Source organism: Paramisgurnus dabryanus, chromosome 2 (assembly GCF_030506205.2).
Source record: "Paramisgurnus dabryanus chromosome 2, PD_genome_1.1, whole genome shotgun sequence".
NCBI classification, from domain to species: Eukaryota; Metazoa; Chordata; class Actinopteri; order Cypriniformes; family Cobitidae; genus Paramisgurnus; species Paramisgurnus dabryanus.
In genome coordinates, this window is record NC_133338.1 from 6161810 (window position 1) to 6175228 (window position 13419).

Here is a 13419-nt window from a genome sequence, read left to right on the forward strand (position 1 = left end):
TACAAGTCAATGGAGTTGGATAAAACTACGATAAAACCTGTTGGAATGCGTCTTTTGCAGCAATTTTTGTGCTACGGCGTAGAACCTACGCACGACTATAAATCGGGCTTTAACATAAGAGCCTGCAAAATAATCTTCATTTGCAAGAAAACATGTCGTGTGCACTTAGTGGGTTCTGCATCTGAACTCTTCAAGTTAATACGTGTATAAAAACATGATTTCATGTTGAAATTAATTAACTGCAGAGGCTAATCATTGTTTGAAAGAATGATATTTGTCTAGAAGAAAAACCTGAAATGCAAAGGTCTGTATTCGTAATACCTTGCTTTTTGATATAATTGACACATTATATTGATTGACTACCTCATGCTGCTCCTACAAAAGCCTTTAAATTTCCAATGTAGGTACGGTTTTAGCAAGAATCTTTTCCTGGAAATGGAAGTTCAGGTCGTGTTCAGTTTAGCATTTAGCTCTGTGTGAAATGCTCACACCTCATTTTTAAACCACCGATGTCTCTGGAATCACAACCAACATTGCCTGTTTTTCTCTTTTATATAAATTGTATTCATAAGACTATCCGGTCATAAAATTTCATAAGCCCAAAATCCCACCACCACACCTTTTGTTTAATAAGTTTTCTTACTTTTAAGGATGTAATAAAATGTGTGAGCAGTCTTAAGGAAAGACTTGAAGGAAAAGACATGCTTGATCTTCCGTCTGTCACTCCATCTGGACAGCAGAGATCACACGTCCATCATAGCCACATCTCTGAAACAGATCTGGATAGAAAAGCTAGTGGTTTTTAGACGGTGTGGCTTTGCACATGCACGTGTGTAAAAAGAAAGGAAGCCAGCACCTATACAGAGGCTGCTGCACACTCTTTGTTCTCCAAAATCTGTGAATGAGTTCGCCGTTGGACATGCAAGTCAAATATTTTCCATTGTGTATCCAATGCATGTGCATATTAAATAGTGCTCAAGCATTTTTATACGTTTGTATAAAAAGGAGCATGATGTGTAACTATGCAAATTACAAATCAGCTTAAACAAATTTCTTAGTACTTGTGGCTTCTTCATGCTTCCCCCCTCCAGATGTTCCTCAATGCAGCTTTTGAGCTTTGATTGTGAGCTAGCTAGTACTGGATTAAAAAAAGGTGTGTGGGTTGGTTGGGGGGGGCTACCAAAAAAAAGAGGTGAATATGAACAAAAAAAGCCTCTGGCTCACATTCACAGATTTGGGGGCAGTTAATATTAGCATACCTATTGTTCCCCAGGAGTGGGGTGACAATGAAAGTGCTTCTCGATTCAATGCCCCTGAATTGGTTTAAAAATTTCTTTGTGTAAAAAGAAGCAGATCTCCCTGCCCCCGCCCAATCTTCCCGCTCGGGCCACAAAAGGCGCATTTGCTTGTAGATGTGTTGGGATCCATTGGGAGATCACCAATAAGCACTTTCATCACGCTCTTTAACATAGTGTACCGGCTGATGGCAGAGTGCTTGAAAGTATTGTTAATGGCTAACTGGCCATTAACTGCGTATGTGGCAATATCGGTGGATGGGACATAAACATCGATCGGAAATGGGATGCAAAATAATAAGGAATTGTTGGTGATTGCGAAGCTCGCATTGGTTTTAGCATTACAAAACATGAGACTGTATGACGACAACTTGTTCATATTTGGGTTTAAAAAAAGGGTAATGTTTCAGCTTTTGCATTTCTTGCATTTTTATTTGAAACTGTGTGTATGTTTTGGCAAGCTGTTACTGATCGAGGTGTGTAAACAGGCTGCCATCTCAAGGAAATGGGATGTTTTAACGCATTTACCTTTTACTTTCTCAATGCCGGTGTCATTTGGACAGCATGGGAGCGTGTGGTTATTTGAATAAATGCATAAAATTATACTAATCTGGCAGTTCATGTGCTGTAACCGAAATGTGAATGAATGCCAAATGCATTTCAGACACAGAAAGAGAGAGAGAGAGAGGGAGAGAGCGAGCGAGAGAGCAGCAGACAAAACAGAGCAAGCATGTCTTGGCATGTTGAAAGCTTTTGAACCGCACATGTTGAGGTCACTAAATATGTTAATATTAAATAAAAAAAGACTGGTTTGCAAAATTAGTGGTTGACTGATATGGGTTTGTCAACGTTGAATGATGTGGTTGTTGCATGTGATGTAAAACAATTTGGGTTGAGACAATGGAGTTTGACATCCATACCCTAAAGTTAACTTATACATTTTTTTACACACAATTTACCAATATTTGGTGTATTATGCATTGGCTTTGGGATTAATTTAATGTTTTAAGCCTTATAATATTACTAGTCTAAATAAATTTTATTGTTATTTAGGGGTTGAATACCATTAAAGCCACATGAGGTGACGGTTAACCTATATGTAAACATCATGCAGAAATTGACAAAAAAACTCAAGATTTATATTCAAATGTCATTCACCACAACCTGAAGAGCAACTATTTGAATCATTTTTGCAAGGGGCTAAACCAGGACCACACAAAAGGCTCAGTCAGGACAATGCTTGACAAACAATGTCCCTCAAAAATAGACGTAATAGTTACATAAACCAGTTATTCTAATATTAACGCATAACTTACCTAGTGTGTCAGTAAAAAACACCACAAACAACTTGAATTCGCATTAAAAGCGTTATGTTGTTTTGTAATGAGACCACAAAAAGAAAAGGGCGGGCCGCGCCTGAACTCGGTCACCTCCCCTTCCATCTAGGAACCGTCCAATCAGCGCGCCGTATGCTAATCGAAAGCCAGCGCCGCACCGTCCCTGCCCCGACCGTCCGGGGGTGACGTCATGCGGACATATTCCCCGGTAGTGCCGCGTCTGGCTGCGGCTAGTCAGACGGCAAACAGAAAAGAGCTGAGTGAGTGAGCCAGCGAGTGCACGAGCTGCAAGGGAGGGGTACGCGCACGAAGGGGAATATTATCGCCACCGCCGGCATTCCAATAACTCTCCGGGAATAACGCGTCCGTCCGGACGACGCGCTTCGGGATTTTGCACTGATTTCTTTTTTATTACTGTCTGGCCGCGGAAACGGACAAAGCGCTGATTTCGCACCGGGTGGGACTTTCAAACGGACCCTTCCCGGCTCAATCCCACCCTCCTTCCGTAAGTGTTCCCCTCTTTGTTTCGAGACCCATCCAAGATGCCCAGTTCGCTGTTCGCCGACATGGAGCGGAACGGCAGCGGCGGGCAGGGGGACGCCCTGGACGACCAAAGAGCCCTGCAGATCGCGCTGGACCAGCTCTCTTTCCTCGGCGGTCTGGATAACGATGAAAATTCCCTGTACGACAACGAGCCCAGGAAAAAGAGCGTGAACATGACCGAATGCGTCCCCGTTCCCAGTTCGGAGCATGTTGCCGAGATCGTCGGGAGGCAAGGTAATAATCGGTTACTAAATTGGCTTGTTTGCATACGCATGTGGCGGCATACATGATGTTACTGTAAATGTTATTGTCACGTACGTGATGCATGTGCGTTATACAGGCAACGTAATGTGGGTTATAGCCTATTTACAGCTGCACTGCCCTCGGCAAAACAAAAGCAAGAGTAGTTACAGCACAAGCAAATGTCTACGAGCTTATCCATATCATCTTGTTATATACACAGGTTCCCTTTTGTCTATGATCAAGTGCCGTTTCCTTAAGTGAATGCGTATTTCTTTGTCTCCACGGGCTTTGTTTACACTCCCTGCTCCCTGTATGTTGGGAATACACTTGGTTAACCAGAAAAGAGTCAGCATTATTATCTAGAGCTAGAAGTGTAAACATGTGGAATGGGTTGTTTGAGACGTATAATGGTTAACATCAAGTTTGTTGACAGCATGATTAATGCGTTTTGTTGGGTTAAACTCCTGTTTTTCAAAGCTATGGAAAATTCAGAATTCAGCATGCGTTTTTTCCCCGTGCTATTTTTGACCCTGTATGTCAAGTAGCCGAGCATGTGGTTTGAATTTATGCCGCACCAAAGAAAAGCGAGAGCAAAAAAAAAAAAAAGAGTAATTTGTTGTCCCCTAGACTATGTTATTGCACTTGCCTCGAAAGCATCCGCCTGCTTGTAGATGAACGCATGCCAGCATCTAAGGTTTTTGTTTTGAATGTGAATATCTGTTTGACTTATTTTTTTTTCTTTTGATTTCTTGCAATTGTAGGTTGCAAAATTAAAGCCCTGAGAGCAAAGACCAATACGTATATCAAAACACCAGTGCGGGGAGAGGAGCCAGTCTTTGTTGTAACGGGCAGGCGGGAGGACGTAGCCATGGCTAGGAGGGAAATCATCTCCGCTGCCGAGCACTTCTCCATGATTAGAGCCTCACGGAACAAAAACAGCAGCCCGAACGGGACCGCAGCGGTGCCGGGTCCGCCCAATCTGCCCGGTCAGACCACCATTCAGGTGCGGGTGCCCTACCGGGTGGTGGGTCTGGTAGTCGGACCCAAGGGAGCTACCATCAAGCGCATTCAGCAGCAGACGCATACCTACATAGTCACGCCCAGCCGGGACAAAGAGCCCGTTTTCGAAGTAACTGGCATGCCTGAGAACGTGGACCGGGCCAGGGAGGAAATCGAAGCACACATCGCCATGCGCACGGGTGGCCTCATTGAATTCACAGACGAGAACGATTTCCACGCCAACGGCACAGATGTAGGTTTCGACCTGCATGGGAACGCCAGTCTGTGGAGCAAGCCCAACTCCAGCGCCACGCCCACCTCCGGTCGCAAGCCTTTCTCCAACTACCGCAACGACAGCTCCAGTTCTCTGGGGAGTGCCTCTACCGATTCCTACTTTGGCGGGAACAACAGCAGCTCCCGGATGGCCGATTACAGCCCGCCCAGCCCCGCCCTCAGCTACACTGCCTCCAGCAATGGCAACAACAATAACAACAACATCAACATTAACGGCAACGCCAATGGATTTGTCTACAGCGGCGATGTGATCTCGCCCGATTGCACTGAGCTGACCTTCGAGACCTCGCCGGGATTTGACCCCACTCCTGCGCCTCCAGGCCTGTTGTGGTCGCAGTACGAACGCGGTATAACTACCGCCAACGGCACCGCCAACTCGTCGGCCATTTTCTCTGCCAATGCTTCCACGAATGCCAATGGGTTGTTAGCCAGCCAGCGGAGAGCCAACGGGGTGGGATGCACCAGTCAACCCAGGTTGTCCCCGCCCTTGCACCAAACCAACGGTGTTGTGGATCACCCACTGGCGCGCCGGGTGCGCAGCGACCCGGGCGGGGGCACCCTCAGCTTCCCCAGCTACTCCCCCAACGGGCTGTCCAACGGCATAGCAGCCCTCACAGGATCCCATCACTCCAGCGTGCCCTCTGACTCGTCCATCTCTTCGTCCTCTTCTTCCTCCTCTTCCTCCTCGTCCGGGACAAGCCGCAAGGGCAGCCGGGACTGCTCGGTGTGCTTCGAAAGCGAGGTGATCGCGGCCCTGGTGCCCTGCGGCCACAACCTCTTCTGCATGGAGTGTGCCAACCGCATCTGCGAGAGAAACGAGCCCAAATGCCCCGTCTGCCACGCTGCAGTTACTCAGGCTATACGTATATTTTCGTAAACTGCAAGGACACGCCCCCTCGACTACAACGGCTCTCGCGGCTTTATGAAATCCTAATAACGTGTGTTATTATACGTGTATATACATATGTATGTAGAGCTGCAGTATCCAAAAAGGGACAGCCATTCCAGGGCTCCGGTGTAATTGTTTATAATGTACTGTAGCTCGGGACAACAAATATTTTCAACATCTAATGCATGTTTAAAATATTAAAGCCTAGTAATCAATAGTTTTAGTAAACTGTACGCAAACGTTAATGAAGTTACGTTAAGGACAGCAGCGGTACCATAGTCAGTTTGTCGACTGTTAGCAAAAACGAGCCTTTCGATGGCTCTGATGGAATGTATTAAGGGTTCTGAAATCTCTTCTGGCAGAAACAAAGACTTAGTGACGCGGTGACGATACTGCAGCTTACGATCAAACTTACGCGAGGGAGAGAACGGCAACATATCCTACATATATATGTATAGATAAACAAGAAATTCCACAAGTTTTAAATATTCATGATGACATTACTACAGATTGAAGTATTTTATTCTTTTTTGACTTGAAAGATTATATTTCGTATTGCAAAGATGTTTACAAATATTTTAATTTAAGTTCAGTGAACTTTTTTGTAGCTGGGTTCAAATATCTTTTAATTTTTTAGTGTGGCCTTAACGGCAACGAACACTGTATTATTTTAATATCACTCTCGAAACGTGGATGGCAATTCAGACCACAAAATGTGTATTCGCATTGAACAGTATTCTGTTGGGATATGGAGGGTTTCTAGGTTCAGCAGCAAAAAACTAAAACAAAATGTCTTTTGGATCTGTTTCACCCAGCATATTTTCTATTCAGTAATATAAAGCATATTTTATTCTATATTATTACGAAATGTCGAAACTTAGTACGTTCGGACAAAAGGAACCGTTTAAGCTTTCTAAAAATTTGTATGAATTAGATTCCAGTGGGTATCACAGAGTTCTGTTGCGCCACTATACGTTTAGGATTTCTATTTTAATACGTTTGTTTACCACTTGTTTATGTATATGTAGGTGAAGTTACTTGAGCGTATATGTACTTTATTGAGCAAAGTTTAAAAACAAAGTATATTTTATTTTATGATAAAAGGCCTTTAACCTCATGGTCAAATACTAATATTATATTTGCTGAAACAAGATTTGAAAAATGTATCAAGAGTTTTATTTTTCTGACATTTAAAGTTCTACATGATAAAGTAAAACTTAAGTAATGGTGCTACTTCATGTTTTTTTAAGTATTTCTATATAAGTACAATAAAATGGTACATGAAAGAGGCGTGTTGCTTGCCTTATTATGACATTCTGTCCTGTGTTTACGGTTTATGTGGTTCGTTTTTGGTGGAAAGTTTCTTGGGATGCCAGGTTGCACAATAAATGAGAGAGACGGTGCTTGCTTTCAAAACACAGCGTCATGCGTTGAGTCTCACGACAGCCTGGGGAAATGCTGTGTCTGGTTTACACAGTTCATATCTGTTGTCTTATTAAACTAAAAGGCTCATTAAAATAGCTGCACCTTATTGTTTTCACAAGGAAAAAAATTGAGGAAGATTTTGTTTATTGCATAATATCTAAGTGTTCAGTGTTGCTATCAATATTTCTGCTTCCACTCATTAAGGTTAAAGGTTATACTAATATTAGTCGTTTTCCAATTTCTGAATCATGGGTTTATCATTTCTTCCTCGAAGCAGGATTTGCCGTCTGGTGTTTTTTGTGTGGAAAGACTGACTTTTGAATATTTCCTGGTTCTAGATAATAAATGCACCAGCGGCAGGCTTTAATGATCGGTTTAAAATGGAAACATACAAAATTCTGGCACTCATAAACCATAATATTAGGAAACAATTTCTGTGTTCGCAGTACTCGAGCTAAATTCAGAACACATGCCCTGTGCTAGATTCACAGTTTGACTTCTTAACAAATACAAATACAAGCAAAGATTTCATCAGACCTGTACATGCTAGTGTTTATGCATTATGTATTGGCGTGAGTACTGGGTTGGTGGTGCAGGGTTCATTTTTGGTTCAGTAGTGGCGGGTGCTTTAGCTAAAATGGAGTGTTTACAAAGAGTCTTTGCCTTCATGGTGATGGGAACCAATAAATTATGCCACCTGGATATATATATATACCCAAAAATGACAATTCTGTCATCATTTACTCATTCTGATGTTGATACAAACCTGTATACATTTCTTTGTTTTGATGAACACAAAGGAAGAAATTTTGAGGAATGTTTGTAACCAAACCGACCACATAAGGGTGAGTAAATGATGACACAATTTTTTAATTTTGGGTGAACTGTCCCTTTAAGGCTAATACTTTAATGTCGATCTGAACATTTGGATGATGTAATAAAAACTGGGGGAAAATACCATTTAAAACCACTTGTCTGGTTTAGTGATTAAGTTATAAAAGACACAAAATAGTTTCACATTACAAAGAACAAAACTACATCATAAAACATACACAACAGGTCCTAAAATGTGCCATTTAGATACAGATATCTACATTCAGTGACAATGTGTGACCCTGGACCACAAAACCAATCATAAGGGTCCATTTTTAAAATTTAGATTAATATATTTGGCTGAGATTCAACTAAAATCTGGATGTGCCAAAAATCGAAATATTAAAATATTTTAATTAAAAAAATATTATAATTTAAACCCATATACAATGTATTGTTGGCTATTGCTACAAATATACCTGTGCTAATATGAAAACTTAATGCACAAGGTGTACTTTTAAAAAGAGTACTGAGAGTATAGAACATTATTTGACTATTTTTCTTACTACCATGTCACTAAATCTGGAAATATTACATTAAAAATAGTTTTCGGAAAAATCTCGAAAACTCTACCAAGCAACTGTAATTCGCACTAGATTCTTATAAGTTTTAGCACAGACCGGATGTTATTTTGTAAGTGTCAGGATCCAGGAAAAATCCAGAATATCGGGAATAAAAAACCTCCATCCTCTCCAGTGGCATCATGTTCCCATCCCACCGCCCCCACTGCTGGATCTGAGGAGGAAACTGAGATTGGGAGAAAATGTGGCCGTGTGTCCCAGCAGCCCGAGCTGGACGTGACGCTGATGTTTTTGTAGGAAGAAGGTCTTTATCTATTTTTAAATCACTGACTTGAGCCTTTTGAGTTTGGAGCGTGTCTGCTCCAGACTGCTGTTTCAGTGCGTGCCACACATCTGCCATCCGATAAGCGTCAACACCATGGTTTTGTTTGTCATTCAACCTCGTTGCCCACAAAGAAGTAAAAGAGGAAGGGATTGATCGTCTTTGTCTTCATCGGGCCTTTCTCACTCTTCATGCGGTCATATTTAATTCATGAGACAGCGGTTGTCATTGTGTGCTGAAGTGGCTCGGCTCTCATTTGATTTGACTCTAGCACCTGACAGTGCGCCCCTGCTTGCTAACCAGCATCCGGGATTTCTGTCAACGTGCATCGTCTCGCGTCCCCCAAACTGAGCCTATACATCCAACCACTTTCAACTTTAACAACTTAATTGTGCCTAAAATTACCTCCTAAAGTCCCTGGAAAGCTTTTTGAAATCAAATAGCAACTCTTGGAGTGGTTTGCTGAAAGATAAACTATTGGAATGGCTGCAGTAAGCCTCGGGGACCGTATAATGTTAATATCACTGCTGGTAGCTGACTAATAAAACAAGGTTTGAGACTTATGAACGAGGAAACCAGTAATACATAAGTATCCAATCAAATGCACAGCATTTCCTCATGTTTGTATATATTAGCTATATGTTTTCGGAAGTTTAATGTGACATTTGATGACAAGATCAATCATGAAGAGTGTGGCACAAATGGCACAGGGCTAGTACATTGCGGTTCCCATTCAAAGCCGCAGGAGACACAAAACCTTTTGATTACTTTGAGTAATTTTGTAGATTACAGCTGTTTGACAGTAACTTACTGTAGATTTAAATTTATGCCATTACTGGCAACAGTTTGTTCAGTACTGTTTAAATCTACAGTAAGTTACTGGCAAATAGCCCATAACTACAAGATTTGCATGCATTATTCACTAAGAAAATCCCACGATGCATTTTGACAGCAAGCTCCAGATTGGGTGACAAAAACACACACAATGTCACATTTTCATATGATCATACGTTTTCAGAATCTGCAAAATCTTTGTATTTAGTACAAAGTATTTAGTATTTAGTAAAACTAGAAATATCATAAAAATAATTTTGTCCTGTCCAGACCAGTAATTCACATAACAAATGTTCACAATAACAATTTACACTGATCATCCTGTTCAAAAGTTTACATACCCATGGGTCTTAATCAGTTACTTTTTTGAGTAACTTACCCAACAGTAATTAGCAGTTACTAATTACATCATCAATCATGTAATTAGATTACTATACAAATTACTCTCTCAAAAAAAGTATTTAATTACTTATTTCCTAAATAGGATTTCGAAATAAATTAATAATGATACAAAGATAGGCTTGAAACGCATGGAAAAAATAAAAAAAGTACAGAAATTATTCTGGTCACACTTTTTTCAAAGTCCAATTCTCACTATTAACTAACTATTAACTACTTTAGCCTCAATACAGTCCTAATTACTGCTTAGTAAAGTAGTTGTTAAGTTTAAGTGTTGGTAGGATTAAGGATGTAGAATAGGGTTTTGCAGAATCAGGCATTAATATGTGCTATTTAAGTATTAATAAACAGCCAATATCTCAGTAATATTAATGCTAACAACCAACCAGTTAATAGTGAGAATTGAAAACTACACTAGAGTGTTACCATTATTCTTATTAACTCACCATTTAAAGAGAGAAGAATACATAAAAAACATGAATTTTAACATTAGACTAAAGGGGGTCGCACACCGGACGCGCTGCGCAATGTTGCGTCGTGTCTAGGACAACTCGGAGGTATCGTAAACCGGAGGTGCACTTTAAATAGCACAAGCTAATGCTGCGTTTACACCAACGGTGGTAGAGGCATGAAGCGCGAGTGATTTCAATGTTAACTCAATGTGAGGAGGCGTTGACATGACGTCACATGACGTTTGAGTCACATGACGTTTATCGACCCGCGCCGTTTATTTTCCCCCTATAGTAAGGTGACCAAATACAAACCGGTAACTCTCTCGATAAATGCACAATCAACATCAGTCATCTTGCAAACAGACAACCACATAGCACTTGCCCTTCCCACAAGAAGCGGAGAGACGCGCGTCACATGCTTGTCTCTACACGTGCGAATGCATTCAAACTGTTCAAGTGGCAAACTAGGCGCGGTAGACACGATTTTGACGCCTGAAACGTGGTTAGTGTAAACGCAGCATTAGTCAGATAGCGTCTATCTCAAAATACAAAACATATGATAGCAGCCAATGTTAATCGTTAATGATTTGGGACATTTATGATGTTATTTAATGTTAAAATATGTGAGTGGTGCTCTGTGGCGCGACAGGGATTAAAGCAACTTCCTGAGTCGTAGCTGGGTGGCGCGGACAGGCGCCACCTGTTGGGGCCGGTGTGCGTATACTCATAGAAAACAAAGTGTTCAATTCTTTTAGAATGGCGCAGCGCTGAGCGTCCGGTGTGCGACCCCCTTACGCTTTGATGTTAAATCCACTATTGTATTATATATAATGGTTCTACAGTCTATGCACAGTATTAAGTTCAATTACATAAGAAGTAACTGTAATTAAATTACCGGACACATAAGAGTAATCCCTTACTTTACTTTTTTGAGGAAAAAGTAATTCAATTAATGTAACTGATTGCTTAGTAACTAGTTACAACCAACATTGGTCTTAATGTAACATCTGTGAATGTTTGCATTTGTGTAATAGTATACGAGTCCCTCACAGTTGTCTTGTAAAAAGATGAATATCAACGTCATATTTTTTCACTGTTTGAAAGGGGTTAAATATACAAAAAAATGCTGGAAAAGTATTTTAATGGCTTGGATCAAACAGGAGACTTGTGAACAACTACACTGTAAAAAGTGAAAAGTTGGATTAACTTAAAATATTACTTCAGTTGGTAACACTTAAAAAAAATTCAAATTAATTTTTTTTTAGTTTTCAACCTTTGTTTCAGTTTGGGTGAAAATTTGAAGTGTTACCTATTGAAGTAATATTTGAAGTTGATCCAACTATTTACAGTGCATCACAAAACATAAAAACAGTGAAAATAAAAATCTGTGACCCTGGACCATAAAACCAGTCACAAGAATCAGTATTTTTTAAATTGAGATGTATTCATCATCTAAGCTTTCTATTGATGTTTGGTTTGTTAAAATAGGACAATATTTGTCCAAAATACTATCTGAAAATCTGTATCTAATGGTCAAAAGGTAAAAATATTTAGAAAATCGCCTTTAAAGTTGTAAAATAAAAGTTTTAGCAACACGTATTTCTAATGGTTAATATATTTCTGATATATTTACAATAGGATATTTACTAAATTCCTAATAAATTTTTGCCATTAAAAAACAAAAACAATAATACCCGTGCGACTTATGACTGGTTTTGTGGTTCAAGGTCGCATGTTAAGAATCAATATTATAACATATAATAGCTCAACTTATAACTTTATAACAAGCCAATTGTATATGTACAATTTGAAGCCCTAACAAAAAAGTACTATCATGTATAGAAAGAATGTTGAATGATAATAGCATGATATTGTCATACATTCACCTAAAAATGTACAAAGGTGTCACTGGGGTCATATCCTTTCAAAAGGTACATCTTTGTTCCTAAAGAATGCATATTAGTAACTCAAATGTATACATTTTTGTACCTAAATTATATATTTTACAGACTTTAAAAGGATACCGTTTCAGTGACAGCTTTTTTTTCTTTTTCTGAGAGTGTATAAAAAATACTTTATTAATATGGTAGCATGTCCAAAAGTGTGGTTCACAACCAAAAACAGACAACAGTTGCTTTTCATATTTATTGTTTGCAAGAACAGACTGAATTATTATGTGTAATGGATTTATATTTAAGTGCACTGCTCGTGTATAATGGTGGTGTAGGATGACTGTGACCTTACTGCAGGTTCAAATGCCCCTCACTCATCTATGAGCATAAGCCATGATGCATTTACTATTGATTTCCTTATATACTGTATAAAGTAAATCAATAGTAAATGATGTGTGCAATATATAAATATATGCAGTATGTTGGCTTGTACAACAGCCTATGTGCTGCAAAAGGGAAAAAAGGAGTTAAAATTATACAGGTTTGTAACAAAATGAGAGTGAATATTCAATGAACTACCCCTTTAAGTCTCGGTTATGTTATCTTAAAGGGATACTTCAACCAAAAATTAAAATTCTGTCATTTACTCCCCCTCAAGTTATATCAAAACATAATAATTGTTATGCTAAACCCAGAAGATTTTTTGAAGAATTTGGTTTGTAACCAAACTGATCAGGGGCACCATTCACTTCCATAGAATTCCTTCTTCTAAGGAAGTCAATGGTGCCCCTGATCTGCTTTGGTCAGCTAAACACAAAGTAAGATATTTTGAAGAATATTTGTAACCAAACTGATCTGGGGCACCATTCACTTCCATAGTATTCCTTCTCCTAAGGAAGTCAATGGTGCCCCTGGTCTGCTTTGTTTAGCTTAACACAAAGTAAGATATTTTGAAGAATGTTTGTAACCAAACTGATCAGGGGCACCTTTTACTTCCACAGTATTTATTTTCCTAAAGAAGTCAGATGTGCCCCTGATCTGCTTTGTTTGGCTATACACAAAGTAAGATATTTTGAAAAATGTTTGTAACAAAACTGATCA

The 13419-nt window shown here is 39.8% G+C and overlaps 1 protein-coding gene across 1 annotated transcript; it reads left to right on the forward strand.

Annotated features, from left to right (window-relative positions):
* Window positions 1-2814: 2814 nt before the first annotated feature.
* mex3b (mex-3 RNA binding family member B) lies at window positions 2815-6879 on the forward strand. The gene is made up of 2 exons (XM_065294265.2): window positions 2815-3409; window positions 4180-6879. Exons 1-2 carry the CDS (start codon window positions 3175-3177, stop codon window positions 5586-5588), a joined length of 1644 nt encoding a protein of 547 aa, XP_065150337.1. The 5' UTR covers window positions 2815-3174; the 3' UTR covers window positions 5589-6879.
* The last annotated feature ends 6540 nt before the right edge of the window (window positions 6880-13419 follow it).

Coding starts and splice junctions, on each gene's coding strand:
- mex3b (XM_065294265.2), top strand. CDS start 3,175: ATGCCCAGTTCGCTGTTCGCCGACATGGAGCGGAACGGCAGCGGCGGG. Junction 3,410..4,179: donor CGAGATCGTCGGGAGGCAAG/GTAATAATCGGT, acceptor TTGCAATTGTAG/GTTGCAAAATTAAAGCCCTG.